The 19,187-nt window shown below is 39.7% G+C and overlaps 1 protein-coding gene and 1 pseudogene across 5 annotated transcripts; one reads left to right on the top strand and one right to left on the bottom strand.

Annotated features, from left to right (window-relative positions):
- The first annotated feature begins 713 nt into the window (after positions 1–713).
- Positions 714–17,387, top strand: BCAS2 (BCAS2 pre-mRNA processing factor). Of its 5 annotated transcripts, none has more exons than XR_011259365.1 (9): positions 714–1,034; positions 1,141–1,233; positions 3,843–3,913; positions 6,198–6,359; positions 12,140–12,190; positions 12,708–12,788; positions 13,903–14,043; positions 15,786–16,066; positions 17,150–17,387. XR_011259365.1 is itself a non-coding variant. In XM_069601388.1 (8 exons), exons 1-7 carry the CDS (start codon positions 942–944, stop codon positions 14,027–14,029), a joined length of 678 nt encoding a protein of 225 aa, XP_069457489.1. In that variant the 5' UTR covers positions 714–941; the 3' UTR covers positions 14,030–14,043; positions 17,150–17,387. The 5 variants fall into 5 exon arrangements, 3 of the variants coding, with proteins under 3 accessions (XP_069457489.1, XP_069457479.1, XP_069457469.1); XR_011259364.1 differs by having other exon boundaries at positions 13,903–14,059; XM_069601388.1 differs by lacking the exon at positions 15,786–16,066.
- LOC138428648 (peptidyl-prolyl cis-trans isomerase FKBP1A pseudogene) lies at positions 9,463–9,979 on the bottom strand (annotated as a pseudogene).
- Positions 17,388–19,187: the final 1,800 nt, after the last annotated feature.

Here is a 19,187-nt window from a genome sequence, read left to right as displayed (position 1 = left end):
ATAACCGTGGCCAACATTTTCAAGCTCTTGGCGAAGTCCGGGTGTAGATTTGCACACCGGGCACAGTGTATAGTGCTACTACATTTTTTGGTCTTTTGCTGCTTGGTCGAAGGGAACTGGAAGCCAGGGACCAGAGACTGGGCATCAGCAATAGCAGGAATGGTTGGAGGCAGTGAGAAGAGCTCTTCTTTACCGAAAGGTAAAAAGGCAAAATGATTGGATTTTAGACACGCCCAGAAGGCAAAAATCGGCCTTTTTAAAAGATGGGATTAACGTGCAATCACCCATCTCGCCCTGGGGCGGGGAGATCAGGTTCATTTCCTTCTGCAGGCCTAAAGCCTCGCAATTTTAACTGGAGACTAGACCCCACTCCCCGCATTTATTCACTGCAAAGCTCCTCAGGGCGCCGAGAACAAAGAATAGTGGGAATACAGGAAGGAACTGCAAAGGAAAAGAAGTTTAAGGGAAGAAGGTGGAAGGTTACGGGAGTAATGCTGAGGTGGGAACCCAGTATCTTTCTCCCCGCCAAATCCTGCAGCCAGTTCCCTCCAAAAATTTTAAAGGATTCCACTCCCAGATTTTTTTTTGAGTCAGTGATGCTATCCAACATCCTGGTCGAAACCGAAAGCCCCAAATCCTCCGCACTTCGTTGCCGGTCGACAGCAAAAAGATGCAGCAAGCGGGAACAGGAAACAGACGCAACGGGGACTCTGGGAAACCACGAAGTGACGTCATATCCGACCAAAACAAAAAATGGCCGGGCAATTTCTAGCGGGCGTGCCCTCAGAATTAGCAACTGGGCGTGCACCAAAGCAGATGCACAGGTGACGTCATTACGTTAGTGTCGGGCGCAGGTGACGTGATTACGTTAGCGTCGTGCACTGGAGTATCGAAGTGAACCTGGGCCGGCGCAGACTTAGAAAACTCCAGTGAACCTAAGGATGGCGGGCACTGGTTTGGTGGCCGGGGAGGTTGTGGTGGATGCGCTGCCGTATTTTGATCAGGGTTATGAAGCGCCTGGTGTTCGCGAAGCGGTAAGTTCAGGGTTTTGTGTAACTGGCTCAGCGCTCGCTGGCCCATAGTGCCGGAAGAAGCGCCTAACAATCTGCTGCTCCTACCTTGGCCTCTTCTCGTCTTTAGGCTGCGGCGTTGGTGGAGGAGGAAACTCGCAGATACCGACCTACGAAGAACTATCTAAGCTACCTGACGGCCCCGGATTATTCCGCTTTTGAGGTAAGTGTGATGTTTTGAGCCCAGCGCACAGTGAACCCTTTTGGATAGGGAGCCTTTGCCACTTAAAAGTGAATTGTAAATTCCAGCTAAGTGTTCCTGCTTCACTGCCACTTACCCTGTTGTCAGTAATGTCAGTCAGTTGAAAATAGCTACATAGATAAGCCTTCTCCAGAGTTCTGAGACCCACAGGTTCTGAGACTTCCTAGGGCTCCGCAGACTGACCTAACAATGCAAAAATTAGTGTTACGTCTTTTTGCGTAAATTCTCAAAGGGATCCTCTTCCTCTAAGTATAAAACAAGTGATCTAGGCTTTTTTTAAATACACAAAAGCCTAATTACCTAAGCTTCTGAGAGCCACAGGATTTTGGCCTTTGTTTCAAAGCCTAAATACTTAATGTATGTCGTTGCTTGTAGAGACAAATAATATCTAAGTGAACCATGTCAAACCGTTTAGATATTTAGCCTAGAAGTGAAACCAAAATACTGTGGGTGGTAGTTTAGTCGCTAAGTCGTGTCCAGCACTTTGCGATCCCATGGGCTGTATGTAGCCGGCCAGACTCCTCTGTCCATGGGATTCTCCGGGCAAGAATACTGGAGTGGGGTTGTTATTTCTTTCTCCAGGGGAACTTCCCAACCCAGGAATCGAACCTGAGTGTTCTGTATTGCAGGCAGATTCTTTACCAACTGAGCTACAAAGGAAGCCCATCCAAAATACTGTTTTGGGTCTAATTGTTGTTTAGTCGTGTCTGAGACCCCATGGACTGCAGCGCACCAAGGCCTCCCTGTCCTTCACTATCTCCCGGAGCTGGCTCAAACTCGTCGTGTCCATTGAGTTGATGAGGAGAAGTGGGCAGTGGAGGATAAGATGGTTGGATAGCATCACTGACTCCAAAAAATAATGGTTAAGTTTTAAGTAGGAGAGAGATGTTCCTACTGGCACACTTGTTTTCCCATGATTTTTTCTAGATGTTGTTACCCAAATATAAATGTTACCACATTAAGAACTAAGGACAGTAATGAGTCCTTATTAGCTTGATTTCTGAAAGTTTCAGATAATTGCATTCAGTCACAAACTTAAATACTTGAGCCAGTTTTGTGTTTAGCTCTCTTAGATACAACCTGTGCTTCCTATCTTTATAGTTCATATACTGATTATTTCTATGCTTCCTGTCTTTATAATTAGTATACTGATTATCTAGTGCATTTTATAGTGGGAGCTAATAATATATTTCGCTCACTATCTCAGTCCTAAAAAAACTGTGTAAACTATATATGTTTAATATCCCAATTTTTTAGATGGGAAACTGGAGCTTAGGCTACGTAATTTGCCCAAGACCTTAAGCACTCCTCAACCTGCCTTTGAAACTGCTCTTTCATTAGTTCATTTAACAACTAGAGAACAAGAGTTTACATTCTAGAGTGTGGAGACAGATAAATCAGAAAATACCAAATTGTTGATAAAGCTATACAGAGAAATAAAGTAATAATATGATATAGAGTGACTAGGTGACTACTTCAGATAGTTTGATTGAGGAAGGCCTGTCTAAACTGAGATGAGAATGCTTCATGAACAGGGATCTTTTTCATCTTCTTCACCACTGTATTTTCATCATGTAAAACAAAATAGGCATTCAGATATTTATCACTGAATGTATGAAGTGGTTCTAAGCCAGTTTAATGAATGCTTAATGTATGCCATCCATGCCTAGAATTCCTTTTATAACTTAGCCCTGTGAGTGCTGCCTCAGTCCTTGAAGAGAGTTAAGTTAAAATTTCAGATATGTCACTTGTCACGTTGAGTTAGGTAAGGGCTCTGATGTTACACGGCTGAAGACAGCTTGTACTGTATATTTGTAGTTTCTTTCTTCCCTAATTGTTAATTTTTACTCTGTCACTGTGCATAGGGTTCTATCTAGAATGCCTTAGTTTCTACCGGAAACTAAATAACCATATTTTCTTAGAGTAATGTGAAGCTCAGCAGTAGTCCAGAAAAGGCTCTCTCCAACGAAGACATACTTAATGCAAAACTTCTAAACAGTGAATGTGGACTTCTAGAACCCCTTTTTAGCTTACTCTTTAGTCTAAATGAAATAGAATGTTGACTGAAACATTGGACCTAAAGAGGTAGAACTATACCACATTTTTTTGAAAATAGTAAAATTGTTAGAGGCCTCTCAGGTGGCTCTGGTAAGGAATCCGCCTGCCAATGCAAGAGACATGGGTTCCATTGTTGGGTTGGGAAGATCCCCTAGAGGAAGTGGCAACCCACTCCAGTATTCTTGCTTGGAAAATTATATGGACAGAGGAGACTGGAGGGCTATAGTCCATGGAGTCACAAAAAAGTCAGACATGACTTAGTGATTAAACAACAAAAACGGCTTTTCTTTGAGGGCCCCTTTCCATATGAAATGGGTCTGTATCTGTGCATGTTTCACATTCTAGAGAGCACTGACTACAGAGAAGAGTTGGGGGTGGGGGGTGATCCATTATAATAGGCAGTAGTAAAGCATAAATATTTAAGTAGGTTAGATCCGTTACTTGTTTGGTGGTTTTTAATTTGTTTGTTGATATGATTTTGGAAATAATTCTTTCTTCAATTTATATGTCAGACAGACATAATGAGAAATGAATTTGAAAGATTGGCTGCTCGACAACCAATTGAATTGCTCAGTATGAAACGGTAAGTCCTATTCTTGGTTCAGCTGGGCTCAGATCATTCTTTAATTTTAATTTATTAGTAAAACTTTTGTCAGTTCAGTTCAATTGAGTCTCTCAGTCGTGTCCGACTCTTTGCAACCCATTGACTGCAGCACACCAGGCCTCCCTGTCCATCACCAGCTCCTGGAGTTTACTCAAACTCATGTCCATTTTGAGTTGGTGATGCCATCCACCCATCTCATCCTCTTTCATCCCCATCTCCTCCCACCTTCAATCTTTCCCAGCATCAAGGTCGTTTCCAAGAGTCAGTTCTTCACATAAGGTGGCCAAAATATTGGAGTTTCAGCTTCAACATCAGTGCTTCCCATGAATATTCAGGACTGATTTTCTTTAGGATGGACTGGTTGGATCTCCTTGCAGTCCAAGGGACTCACAAGAGTCTTCTCCAACAGCACAATTCAAAAGCATCAATTCTTTGGCACTCAGCTTTCTTTAAAGTCCAACTCTCACATCCATACATGACTACTGGAAAAACCATAGCTTTGACTGGACGGACCTTTGTTGGCAAAGTAATGTCTCTGCTTTTGAATAAGCTGTATAGGTTGGTCATAACTTTTCTTCCAAGGAGTAAGCGTCTTTTAATTTCATGGCTGCAGTCACCATCTGCAGTGATTGTGGAGCCCCAAAAAATAAAGTTAGCAACTGTTTTCACTGTTTCCCCATCTATTTGCCATGAAATGATGGGACCAGATGCCATGATCTTAGTTTTCTGAATGTTGAGCTTTAAGCCAACTTTTTCACTCTCCTCTTTCACTTTCATCAAGAGGCTTTTTAGTTCCCCTTCACTTTCTGCCATAAGGGTGATGTCATCTGCATATCTGAGGTTATTGATATTTCTCCCGGCAGTCTTGATTCCAGCTTGTATTTCTTCCAGTCCAGCATTTCTCAAGATGTACTCTGCATATAAGTTAAATAAGCAGGGTGACAATTGTTACTTTCTCTAAAATGGGGAATTGGGTTGCTTACCATCTGAGGTCCCCTTCAGCTCTAAGATAACTCTGAAGTGATGAGAACCAATATATAATCTGGCAGAGCGGAGAGGGCCACGTGAACAGTGGAGTTATCCTCTCAGCATATGTACAGATTATAAGAGGGATTTGAGCCTATAGAACCAAAGGACCAGATTTCTTCTTGTCTTATGCTCCATTTCCTATCTGGCCTGACATGATAAAAGCAGAAAAACTTCCAAGGCTCCTTAGTTCTCACATTTCTAGCTGCTTCTGCTCTAAAGGTTTTCACAGTAGTAGCTCTTTCATAACAGCATATTTTAAACCCATAAGTAGGTTATAATCCATTAAGCAGTTGATTGTGAAGTTTAGTAAGACATCACAGCACTTTTTTTTAAGGAAGATTAAAAAACAAATCCGAATGCATTGCATGTAAAGTTAAGTACTGTTTTTGTGAAACTTCTGTTCAGTTCTGTGTATTTGTATACTGTGTCACAGTGTAAAATATTTCTTATTGTGGGTTATGATCTGAAGTTCTTAAAATGATACAGTTATGATGTATGTGTAAAGTTTGCTTTAAAAAAAAAAAGAAACAAAGTGGTTTATTACTTCTTAGTCCCAGCTGCATGTCCCTCAATTTTTCATAGGAATGATATGAAGTTTTTACAGTATCTAATAAAAATAACAAAATGGAAATTGAAAGTTAATTTGTAACAACTCAGTAATGAGCTGGGATTTATGAAGAGTATATGTTGCTGGCTACATTGGCAGTATTGAAGGACTGGGTATTATTAAAAATAGAGAAAAGACTGAGTGTGAAATGTAAAAATCATTATATACCTTTGCCATTTTTTTCTCTAGAGGGGTGTAGATATGTGGGTAGGAGGGTGCATAGATGTAGGTGTGTTTTACAAAATGATAGCATAGTTTTTCATATCCTGATTTTTTTCCCTTAATGTATTACAAACATTTTAATATTCCAAGTATTCTTGAGTAACATTTAATAGCCAATATAACAGTCCTTTTTGTGAATGTAGACTGTAGCTTATTGTATCATTTCACAGTGAAGTGAACAGTTTTTTGTTACTGTATATCATAATGCTAAACCTTATTTGTAAATCGATTCTTAGCATAAATGTGCTTCTTATTATTGCAAGGTCTACGTGTTATCTTCAGTCTTCTGGTTGGCTTCAGTCTTCTGTTTTTACAGTGTGGGTAGACCTATGAGGCATTCTGTTGGGAGTAGAGAGAAAGATTTGGAGGAATATATGGTTTTATTTCATTGTTGTTTAATTTCAGATACGAACTTCCAGCCCCTTCCTCTGGTCAGAAAAATGACATCACTGCATGGCAAGAGTGTGTAAACAATTCTATGGCGCAGTTAGAGCATCAGGCAGTTCGAATTGAGAATCTGGAACTAATGTCCCAGCATGGATGCAATGCCTGGAAAGTGTATAATGAGTAAGAACCCTTTTTTTTTTTTTTAACCCATCCCACCTGTTTAAGGAGACCTAAACCTAACACATTTATTGTGTAACATTGCAATAGCAAGTTCTGAGGTCTGATTTACAAAACAGCTTGGTAGTAGACTATAATCCTTAATGTGGGGGGTTGCTTATACAGTCAGCTCTCATTAGTTGCGCTTTCTGCTTTTTAAAGTTGCCTTGAATATTGAATTAGCAAATACTGAACCATTTCAGCATTTGGGAGAAATAACATACATGTGTATATATATACACATCTCATATAGACGATAATCTTACGCACTTTATAACAACTCACCCTGACAGGCTCTGTATTTCCTTTATTTTATAAAAGAGAAGACAAAGTTCAAAAGTGTTAAGTAGCTTGCCAGAGTTGGAAATTACACTCTCTGCTCTGGTTATCTCTGCATGAGACCTGAAACAAGAAGGTGGAGTATCTCCTTGTTCTGCTTTAGCTGGAAATGCGCATGTCCAGCAACTCTGAATTTTTTGCTGCTCTTGAGCACATCCATGAATGATCACAGAACTCTGCATGGATTGATTTGGGGGTTACAAATAAATTTGAGTTAATAGGCAAATTCTCTTGTACAGAATCTGCAGATAATGAGAATTGATTGTAAGTAGAGACTTAACATCAGAAACAAGAGTGCTACTGAACTCCTATTTCTTTTCCACATAATTAGCTTTAGGTTTTGCTGTCTGTAGTATTTAAGGTTCAGTTTCCAATTTGTAAAAGTTAGTGGTTAGATGATCTTCATGGCTTCTTTGAGCCCTAAAATCACACATTTCTATTAACAGTTTAAGGCCATTGAACCTCATGACTGCATAAAACCGTTTGTTAGATGATGAGTCCTGAAACAGTAAAGCAAAAATCACAAAATGGTAAATAGCTTTTCTCAAGTTTTCATAATCATCATCAAACTTCTGTGGGCACATAAGGATCTGTGGGCAAAATCCAGAAGTTAAGAAACTGCAGCACAAACAATTCAGTTTCTGTTGTGAATGTTGCAAGGCAAATAAAGGGACAGTGGAGTCAGGACGATTAAGAAGTGAAAGAGAACAGATCAGTCCAAAACAGCGTGTATTTCATAAGTGGGAAAATGTGATTTTTGTTCTCAAGAAGCTTTCTTTGTCTAGTTGAGGAGGCAGGATATTCTAGGCCAGATAACCAGGCAGTGCATTTTGGCAGTGTGGAGGCGTGTGCTGCATTGTGGTCCGTAAGCTACAGCGATCCACAGAAGGGGACGTTAAGGATTAGGTCCACTGTAAAAGGATGAGATGTGAGGGTGGGGATTATTGAAGTACAGTTGAGTTTTGTGTTAGTTTGAGATGTATGGCATAGTGATCTGGTATTTTTTCAGATTATACTCTATTATAAGATAATGGGTATAATTCCCCACGCCATACAGTATACCCTTGTTGCTTATCTACTTTACATATAATAATTTCTATCTGTTACTTCTCCCTAATCTGTCCCTCCTCCGCTTCCCTCACCTTTGTTAACCACAAGTTTGTTTTCTATATCTAGGAGTCTGTTTCTGTTCTGCATGTATATTTTATTTGTATTATTTTTTGAGATTCCATATATAAGTGGCATCATACAGTATTTGTCTCTGACTTATCTCACTAAGCATAATATTCTCCAGCACCATCCGCATTGCTGCATATGGCAGTATTTCTTTCTTTGACTGAGTGGTGATTCCACTGTTGCTGTGTACATATGTGCCACACCTTAAATTCAGTCATCCGTTGATGGGCACTTGGGCTGCTTCCGTGTTTTGGCTGTTGTCAGTAGTGCTGCTACAAACATTGGGGTGCATGTGTCTTTTCAAATTACAGTTTTCATTTTGTTTTCAGCTATATGCCCAGGGGTGGAATTGCTGTATCATATGGTATTAATAGTTCTATTTTTAGTTTTTTGAGGGACCTTCATACTGTTTTCCATAGTAGCTGTACCAGTTTACATTCCCATCAGCAGTGAAGAAGGTTTTCAGAAAAGGGTGAAATATAGATGTTTAGAGAGTGAAAACATTCTAGGAATGGAGGAAAACAGAGATGTGTGGCAGGGGGGACAGAGATGCCTCAGATTGAACATTGCTTCCATAATTAAAGCTGCAAAGCTTTAGTAATTATTCTTTACTTAAGGTCTAGGCTATTTTTTCTTTCTTTTTTTTTTTTCTTTGAGAAAAGCCAGCATAAAGCACTTTTATTGCAATCATGTGTAGCGCAGGGGGTGGGGGTAGGCTGGGGGAGTGGATGGCAATTTCTCTCACCAAATCACTACACAGGACAGTAAAGAGGTGAGAGGGGGCAAGGAGAAGCCAGGAAACTGTGAGATCAGCAGGGGGAGCTGAGCATCAAAAAACAGGAGATTGTGAAGCTGTGATGACCAGCATCATTTTCTTAAGACAACACTCAAGGATTTGCCATGATGGCTACGCTTTCATGGGTGTTAAGTGTCTGCAAACAGCACCTTCAATTTAACTTTCGATTCAAATTCTTAAAATTTAGGAAGTAGAGCTTGGATAGTTATGCGATTACAAAAATCCTGGCTATCCATTAGAAAAACCACAGGACGGAAGGAAAAAACAAAGGCCAGGCCATGAAGGTTTCAGAGGTCTCTGCTGGCCCAGGGAACAGACATCTGCAATGTCCAACATCTCAGTGAAAACGATCTGCTTTCAAAAGGCAGAGGGTCTACGAGGAGGGTGAGGGTGGGGCAGTGGAGGCGAATGCTCTCCTCCTTCTCACTGCAGCTTTGGGTAGGGCTTTCAATTCAACCTGAGGACATCTCTCAACTTGGAGAATAATTTGGCCCTCAAAAGCGCCTTAAATCTGCTATGGCTTTGCAGCAGCAAAAACATTTAATATATAATAGATAAAACTTTCATCCAAAAAAATAAAGATTCTTGCACCCCGCCCCCCCAACACCAATTCCTAGTCTAAAGTTAACCTGTTACTTGTGCTGTTGATACTTGACTAATACTTAATTGGAAACCTAGATCCAAAGGACTGAAACTCAATTTTCACCCCAAAACAAAAACAAACAGTAATTTGAGGTTTATGGCATATAACTCAGGTCAACACACATACGAGGAGAAAGGGGAAGAGCAAAGCCGGTGACAGAACACATTCCTCTGGGAAGACGCCTCTACAGAGCGCAGTGGAACGTCAGGAGGAGCTCCATACGGACTTGGTGTGTGTGTCTGGAGGCGCCAGATCCTCCTGTGGCACACCCAGGAACGGGGAGCTTGGGGAGGAGGCCACTCCTGCCATTCCAGTTTTAGAAGTTCCACGTCAAAGATGAGTGGCATTTGGTGGGATGATGCCTGGGTGCCCAGTGGCATCATAGGCATAGTCTGGGGAGATAGTCAGCTTGGCTTTCTGACCCACGCTCATCTGGGCAACCGCTTCTTCCCAGCCTCAGATCACCTCCTGCTTGCCCAGCACAAACTTCCAGGGCTTGTTTCTGTCCCAGGAGGAATCGAATTTCTTTGCATCGTCAAGCATCCCTGTGTAGTGTACCACGCCAGTCTGGCCGCGCTTCTGGAAGGTGTGCCCGTCTACGGGAGAGAGGGTCTCCACCTGCACTCCCATGGCTGCGGTAGCAGCAGATGCTGGGGTGGCCGATGGGCTCCGCTACGGGCAGCGTGGACCGAGCAAGGTCCAGGCTATTTAATGTGATATTCAAAGCAAAAGTCTAGTCCTCTCTTTGGTGACTATCATAGAATCTGCAAGGAGATCCAACCAGTCCATTCTGAAGGAGATCAGCCCTGGGATTTCTTAGGAAGGAATGATGCTAAAGCTGAAGCTCCAGTACTTCGGCCACCTCATGCGAAGAGTTGACGCATTGGAAAAGACACTGATGCTGGGAGAGATTGGGGGCAGGAGGAGAAGGGGATGACAGAGGATGAGATGGCTGGATGGCATCACGGACTCGATGGACGTGAGTCTGAGTGAACTCCGGGAGTTGGTGATGGACAGGGAGGCCTGGCATGCTGCGGTTCATGGGGTTGTAGAGTCGGACGCGACTGAACTGAATTGAACTGATAAAATCTGCCTCCGAGCCTTTACTCAGGCCTTACCTCCTCCTGAAATACCTTTTAACTATTCTATCCAAATTCAACTTATTCAAGGCATGACTTTAGTCTGTTTCCTTTTCTTCCCTGATTAAAATTCTGCCTCTGTTACTCTCCCTCTTTTGAGTAACTATACAGATCACTGTGTGCATCACTGTTTTCCATTTAATTGCATAACACTTTCTAGTGTTGGTCTTTTCTTTTGCCCATTATTTTGTCTCCTCCAAACCCAATGGATGTTTCTCCAGAGGAACTATACTATATCTTATCAGAAGTAAATTTTCTTTCTTTTTTGATAGGATTCACAGATGTCCAATATGCTGGGCAGAAAACTTTTCAATTTTAAGTAGGTCTTGGTGCAGAACTACTTTTAAAAAACAGTATTTCATTAATAAGGAGGGAATTCTTTACTTGAAACTGAAGGGAAACCTTCAAGGTCAGCCCCTGATTTTACAGATAAACAGACTTAGCCCTCTTGATATCTAATGGCCCATCCCAGGAAGCATAGCTATTTAGGGCAGAGCTGAGACTAGATGTCAGGTCTTCTGATTCCCATGGTATGGTGTGGTCAGTGTCAGCATTCAGAATACTTGAGGAGGGACCTGTGTGTTTAAGAGGGAAGCTAAAAGAAGGGAGAAAACAACAGATAAGCCGGCCTTCCAGAAAGAGGTGATTCAAAGGAAAGTTCCCTATTAATGGTCGGAGGTCAGGAATACAGTACTAAGCTTTATTGTCTCCAGGGTGGAATAATTGTCAAAGTGGGATGAGCTGAAAGTAAGCCTGGAGAGGCACCACTGTTTGAAGACCAAATTTCTATAGAATTAGAGTTAGTTTCTGAAAATCAATTGGTAGAGATAGGAGAATTAACTCAGAAGCAAAGCAGGAAATTTGAGCCACAAAAGCCAGGAAATAATACTGAATCTAGAGCAAGAGCTTAGCAGAGCCAGTATGGTTGAAATGGACTCTACTGCCTTAAGAGAAATTGACAGGGTATGTGAGTTATATCTTAGTAAAGCTGTAGTTGAGGAAAAGAGAGAGATTGAACTCTACCCTTGAGTCATTTCTCTAATGATAATTGCAGGGAACTCTGTCTAACTCAACGTCTCCCCTCTGCTGGTTAGAGCTGATTTGGACTGGAATCTGAATCTGCAGCCTTCCACAACAGTTCTTTTCTTCTCTCTAGTTAGCAGTAGACAGGAGGAGAGAGGGACACACTGAATGTAGGTGAAGAAACAGAGATAAAAGGAGGTACACGCATGAATGATGAAACAAGTATACTCATCAGATACTCCCTCATCTTCTCCATGTAAAGAAAATAACAGTTTAAGACTTGACATAAGTACACGAAATCAGAATTATCAGTAAACAACTTGGGTTCAAGAGTTTTGTAAGACCTGAATTCACCTCTGAGGCTTAATCATGTGTGTTACCTTGACCAAGTTACTTAATCTGAGTATAGTGTCCTAACCTGTGAAATGGGGATAATGATGTCTACCTCAAAGAACTCTTGTGAGAATTGTTAGTATTGTAGAGTGTCTAACGTGATGTTTGGCACAGGGAGCTCAAAAAATACTGGCTTATTTTTAGCAGAACAACTTGGCCTTGTGTCGACTAGACAGTATACTTTTAGTTAGCACTATTTGATTTTAATGTACATTAATCTGATTTTCTTTTTTAGAAATCTAGTTCATATGATTGAGCACGCACAGAAGGAGCTTCAGAAGTTAAGGTAAATTGTTTTTATTTCTATTTTAGAATGAAGTTTAGGTGAATCCTTAGTAAATACAATAAGAAGGAAAAGGAACCACTGGACTGTGGTCATATAAGAGTAAATAATTGATGATCCACTCTGTCCACTGTTAAGTGTTGGGTTTGCCCTACCTGAGTTGAAAAGAAATAGACCTGAGATCTGAAAACATCTCTCTGGGGTCATTTGCAGTTTGCAAGTTTGCAATTATTGAAATGATACTTTTAGAAGGAAAAGTAGTAAAATAATATGTATAATATGATTTATATTAAATTAAAAACACACACACACCCTAATCTCTGTGTGCATATATACATACAGGAAAGTATCTGAAAGAATACTCACCAAAAACTGAGCAAAAGTTATCAGAAGGAAAAGCAGGAAGGAGGGACTATCCATTCTTAAGCAATTAAAGATATATTAATTACAGACTTTTCTGTTGATTTTAGTCTTACGTTAGAATGTAGGTGGGTTGTATAAACTCTTTTTTTTTTAACAGGAAACATATTCAAGACTTAAACTGGCAACGAAAGAACATGCAACTCACAGCTGGATCTAAATTAAGAGAAATGGAGTCAACGTGAGTATCTGTAATTCCATCACCTTTTAAATTGTTTGGCACATGTTAAGATCAAGATTCAACAATATGATTAAAACAGTATTCAAATAGAGTGCCACAAGTATCAAAGAAATGCTTTTCCGGAATCCCACTCTTCACTGCTTCTGCCTGTTTCTGAAGTATGGGCTTGAAAGAATGTTAGAGTTACAAACACAAAACTGAACCACTGCTAATTTATTCTGATTTTAGAGCCTCCTGTTTTCCATCCACTACTTCTGTTCTGAATAGAATTCTGCCTTTTAAAAGGAAAAAAAGTCTATTTTTAAACTCTTAAAGGAGGGGAATTCCTTACTTTCTTGATCATTTGTGTGTGTCTCAGGAGTTTTTCCCCTTTGTTTATATATTTTGTTTTCTTAAAAGATGTTGTTCTTCATATACGCAAATAAATTTGTACAAATCTCTGAATATAGTCATTTTTTTAATCATGTCTTGTCTTTTTTGACTTGCTGTTTCCCTGATCTCCCTGCCTCCATCACCCACACCACTGTCCTTATTCTACCTTCCCCTCATCCTCTGAGTACCCCATGTTATCAGTCTATTATTGCATCTTTCCACACTGTGCTTCAAACTGATATAATCTGCATGTACGTGTGTGTTTGTTTCATTTGTCCTGGAGATTTTTTTCTGGTGGAAGGGGAAGGTTCTTTGAATCTGTGGAATTGTATCTTAGCAGCTGTAGAAATTTCTTCATCATTTTTAACTGTTGCCTTTGCCCTATTTTCTATCCTTTTCTAACCCAATTAAATACTAACTTCAATCACTCTTTCGTATCTCTTCAGCTCTTTCTGATTTGTTCTTTTTTACACTTTTTATTTTGAGATAATTGTAGGTTCACATGCAATTTAAGAAGTAGTGCAGAGGTCCTATATACATACCCTTTACTCACTTTCCTCCCTAATTGTGCCTCAGCTTTTGAAAATGTAAAGCTAAAAGTGAAGGTTAGTATTATGGTTAAAAATACATATACTGGTTAAAAATGTGTGTACTATAAATGTGTATAGTTATGTGTATACTATAAACATCTTGTAAGAGAAATTTCGCTTTAGGTAATTTTCCCCTGTGTTTTCTTTTCTAGCTGGGTATCCCTGGTCAGTAAGAATTATGAGATTGAAAGGACTATTGTACAATTAGAAAATGAGCTCTTTCAAATGAAGCAGCAACACGGAGAGGCAAACAAAGAAAACATACGGCAAGACTTCTGAAATAGACTGGCTCGGTGGGTAGAGAGGAAGGTACGCTGGGCTTTCACAGAAGATCAGGCATCTTAACTATGAGGAACATCAGCATCTTTTGGAAACCATCAGTGGTTATATGTTTAGAAACCATAAAATGTGGTAGTTGTATTCTATTTGTACATTTTAGCAAAACAAAAAACTTAAACATGATGGTGGTTTGTTTTGTTTTGTGTTTTTGCTATTAAAAAAAAGAACTTTGGATTTCAAGATGAGTATGGCTTTAGAATAATATTTTGTTCTTAAAATTAATTTTGAGTCACTGTGACCATATTTTGTACCCAAGAGATCCTTACTGAAAGTTTTCAACATGTACAAGAAGTTGGAAATTTTGGTTTATTAATATAAGTATTTCAAATAAAGAGGTAGTTCTAAACAAATTTTTAATTACCAAACAAGACTAAAGAAATAGAGTGGCTCTATATATGTTACCTGTGATCATCATCACTGTAAGCAGCAGTTACATAAAGCTTAGTATGTGCTGAGCACTGTCTAAGCACTTTAGGTAGATGAACTAAACTTACATGAGTTAAAAAAAATGGATCCTAACAAAAGCCTATGGAATTACATATTCTTCTCGTATACAAACTGACAGGTTCTGATGAAGTAATTTGCTGAAGTTTTTTTAGCCAGAAAGTGTCATCAAGGTTTTGAATCAGTAGTTAGCACCATGGGAGTGTTCTTATCCCTCTACTTATAAATATTTAAATTATAGAAGATTCCTAACCAATTCAGAAAAAATAATGGCAACATATCAAAGGATACATAATCTTCCTGTACAGAGACCTTTTACAAATCACTGAGATGAACTCCCACCAGAAAAAAGTTAAATAATGTTTAGCATTAAAACCTAGAACTTGTCAAACCTATTACATTAATAGTGCTTTTTGTTGTTCAGTCACTAAGTCATGTCCAACTCTTTGTGACCCCATAGACTAGCACACCAGGCTTCCCTGTCCTTTACCATCTCCTGGAATTTTCTCAAACTCATGTTCATTGAGTCGGTGATCCCATCCAACTGTCTCATCTGCTGCTGCCCTCTTCTGACCTCAGTCTTCCCCAACATCAGGGTCTTTTCCAGTGAGTCACCTCTTTGCATCAGGTGGCCCAAGTATTGGGAGCTTCAGCATCAGTCCTTCCAATGAATACTCAGGATTGATTTCCTTTAGGATTGACTGGTTTGATCTTGCTGTCCAAGGGACTCAAGAATCTCCAGCACCACAATTCAAAAGCATCAATTCTTTAGGACTCAGCCTTCTTTATGGTTCAACTCTTGCATCTATACATGACTACTGGAAAAATGATAGCTTTGACTCTACGGACGGTATAGTGCTTTTTTGGGGTGGAGTATAATTGACAATATTAAGGGTCAGTGGTTTTAAAGCTACAAAAAAGTCCATAATTTGTATATGACTTTTTTTAAATCAAAATTTTTATGTCGATGCACTCATTCTTTTTCTCTATATATAATAATATGGAGTTTCATTTATGATCTATCAAATATTCAGTATTATTAGGTAGAGTTCATACCATCAGCTTTCAGTTCAGTTCAGTTGCTCAGTCGTGTACGACTCTTTACAACCCCATGAATTGCAGCATGCCAGGACTCCCTGTCCATCACCAACTCCCAGAGTTCACCCAAACCCATGTCCATCGAGTCGGTGATGCCATCCAACCATCTCATCCTCTGTCATCCCCTTCTCCTCCCACCCCCAATCCCTCCCAGCATCAAAGTCTTCCAACGAGTCAACTCTTCGCATGAGGTGGCCAAAGTACTGGAGTTTCAGCTTTAGCATCATTCCCTCCACTGAACACTCAGGACTGATCTTCAGAATGGACTGGTTGGATCTCCTTGCAGTCCAAGGGATTCTCAAGAGTCTTCTCCAACACCACAGTTCAAAAGCATCCTTTCTTCGGCGCTCAGCTTTCTTCACAGTCCAACTCTCACATCCATACATGACCAATGGAAAAACCATAGCCTTGACTAGACGGACCTTTGTTGGCAAAGTAATGTCTCTGCTTTTCAATATGCTACCTGGGTAGTCATAACTTTTCTTCCAAGGAGTAAGCGTCTTTTAATTTCATCGTTGCAATCACCATCTGCAGTGATTTTGGAGCCCAAAAGAATAGTCTAACACTCTTCCCACTGTTTCCCCATCTATTTCCCATGAAGTGATGGGATCAGATGCACCATCAGCTTTACTCATCTTTTATATAGCAGTATTTATATAATGTATTGAATATTTTCATATGTTGCTCTTAAAAATGACTGGAAAATGAATATATGAAATTTGTTGAAACTGGCAAGTCTTTAGCTTCAGTCAGAAGCCCATTGACCTTGAGCTGTTGACTGCTTAATTAGAGAAGGACAATAGAGAAATGTATGAAGTACTTAGAAAACATGTCCAAAAAAAGGTACAGTGGTGAAGTTTACAAATCTTTAAAGATTTAGAATCAGCATCTAAAAATGCATCACAATAGCCCAAACCCTAGGGAAAGTTCAGTAGCATGTTAAGACTGTTGAAGATAAAGCTCGCTATGTATGTCTTTATGATGGGGAGGGGAATTAATTACACTTTAATTTCAACAATTTTTTAAAGTTTTATGATGTGTTGAACATGACTCGGTCAAACATGACTGAGCACCATGGGTTGACAGTATACTTTTCAAAGTTAGCCACATTCAAAGGGAAAAGTCCTTGTATGATTTAGGATTTTGCTATGTTCTAGTTTTCTGGAAACAGCATCCTTCTCCCACCCTCTCCATTTCTACTTCTAACTTTTCTGAATTTATTTAGGAAAATTCCTAAGTAATATATAAAAGGAAGTGGTTTTCTATCATATGGGCAAATATCTGAAAGGTTCTACACAATATTTTTAACTGCTTTAAGATCTATGAATAGTTTCAGGGGTTCCATGAACTACTTCGCATCCTGTTTTATATGTGTGTATGCATTTTTTTAACAGAGTATAATTTACATCAGATTCCCAAAGGGGTTCACATGCAAGAAAGGTCCCTCCCCTGGTAGACATGACTATTGTATCATATCAAGTTCCATTCTCCTCCGTTCTTTCTCTCCCTTCTCCCCAGATTCAACCTCAGCTGAACTGCGTAATTTTTAATAAGAAGGCCATCATCTCCAGGTGTCTTCTGCACTGCCATGACTGAGTGGTTGGATGGGAAGCACGTGATTTTTGGCAAGGTGAAAAGAGAGTAAGGGACTTCACCAGTGGTCCAGTGGCTGACTCTGCAGTCCCAGTTCAGGAGGGAAAACCATAGCTTTGACTATACGGACCTTTGTTAATAAAGTGATGTCTCTGCTTTTTAATATGCTGTCTAGGTTTCTCATAGCTTTTCTTCCAAGGAACAAGTGTCTTAATTCCATGGCTGCAGTCACCATCTGCACTGATTTTGGAGCCTGAGAAAATAAAATCTGTCACTATTTACATTGTTTCCCCATCTATTTGCCATGAAGTGCTGGGACCAGATGCCATGATCTTAGTTTTTTGAATGCTGAGATTTAAGCCAGCTTTTTTACTCTCCTCTTTCACTTTCATCAAGAGGCTTTTTAGTTCCTCTTCGCTTTCTGCAATAAAGGTAGTATCATCTATATATCTGAGGTTATTGATATTTCTGCCAACAATCTTGATCCCAGCTTGTGCTTCAGCCAGCCTGGCATTTCACATGATGTACTCCGCATATAAGTTAAATAAACAGGGTGACAATATACAGCCTTGACATATACCTTCCCTAATTTGGGACCGGTCCATTGTTCCATGTCCAGTTCTAACTGTTGCTTCTTGACCTGAATACAGATTCCTCAGGAGGCAAGTAAGGTGGTCTGGTATTCCCCTCTCTTGAAGACTTTTCCAGTTTGTTGTGATCCACATGGTCAAAGGCTTTAGTGTAGTCAATGAAGCAGAAGTAAATTTTTTTTTTTTTCAATTCTCTTGCTCTTTCTATGATCCAGTGGATGTTGGCAATTTGATCTCTGGTTCCTCTGCCTTTTCTAAATCCAGCTTGAACATCTGGAAATTCTCAGTTCATGTACTGTTTTTGTTGTTGTTGTTTTTTTTCCCTCACCTCCACTCTCCTCCCACTGGTTAACGTACTGTTGAAGCCTGGCTTGGAGAATTTTCAGCATTACTTTGCTAGCATGTGAGATGAGTGTAGTTGTGTGGTAGTTTAAACATTCTTTGGCATTGCCTTTCTTTGGGATTGGAATGAAAACTGAAAGGGGTAAACTCAGTTTCCTCTCTCAGTGACTTACTGTTGGAGGGATAACTTGTCTCTCTGGTATGTATTATCTTCTCCTATAAAGAAGTTTTAGCTGGGCCCACAGCTGCTCAATTAAAAACTGATTTTCCAACTTCCATCTAATCATTCATGTGTGCCATGTGGCTGGGCTGTGTTCAGTGAGATAGGAACTGAGTGATGTTTACCGCTTGCAAGCCGTGCTCTTTTTAAAATGTGTAGCTGATTTGCAGTCCCACGTTAGTTTCAGGTGTACAGCACAGTGACTCAGTTGTGTGTATAACTGAATATATCTATTCTTTTTCAAATTCTTTTCCCTTGTAAGTTACTACAAAATACTGAGTATAGCTCCCTGTGCTATCCAGCAGGTCCTTGTTGGTACAAGTCTTGCTCTTAATTTTTTACCAACCAGGAATCTGACACCTGAATAGTGATGACATATCTAATATCATACCATAAATTACTGTTGAGCTACATTAGAAGAAATGGTCGTACACAGACAAGGAAAAAGGAGAATTCTGTGCTTATATGATGGGAATGATTTACTTAGTACTTGTTTTACTTAAATGATTAAATAGTCTGTGTACAGTAGCAGGACATTTTCATTTTGATAAGGCTTGGCTACAACATAGCAATTCATATTTATTAAAATAGGATTTTACTGCACAGTAATTGACATTATTATCAACAGCAATGTTTTGAGTTACCTTTGGTTATACTTTGGCTTTCCCAAAGTTGATTTTGCACCCCATCAGTTAAAAATTGATTACAAGAGAATGTCAAACCAATTGAGAATAGAAAGAAGTGTGCTAGAAATATTAATTTATATGAAATTTGCTACAGATAAAAATGCCTTTAAAATGGGCATCATCAT

The sequence above is a fragment of the Ovis canadensis genome, chromosome 1 (assembly GCF_042477335.2).
Source record: "Ovis canadensis isolate MfBH-ARS-UI-01 breed Bighorn chromosome 1, ARS-UI_OviCan_v2, whole genome shotgun sequence".
NCBI classification, from domain to species: Eukaryota; Metazoa; Chordata; class Mammalia; order Artiodactyla; family Bovidae; genus Ovis; species Ovis canadensis.
The sequence above is the reverse complement of the archived record's forward strand: the minus strand, read 5'-3'. Positions and strand labels throughout refer to the sequence as shown.

What these genes read in the sequence shown, in the direction of transcription:
- BCAS2 (XM_069601388.1), top strand. Translation starts at nt 942, where the DNA reads ATGGCGGGCACTGGTTTGGTGGCCGGGGAGGTTGTGGTGGATGCGCTG. An exon ending in GAATTGCTCAGTATGAAACG is followed by an intron (nt 3,914 to 6,197) that starts GTAAGTCCTATT and finishes GTTTAATTTCAG; the next exon opens with ATACGAACTTCCAGCCCCTT. An exon ending in AAGGAGCTTCAGAAGTTAAG is followed by an intron (nt 12,191 to 12,707) that starts GTAAATTGTTTT and finishes TTTTTTTAACAG; the next exon opens with GAAACATATTCAAGACTTAA.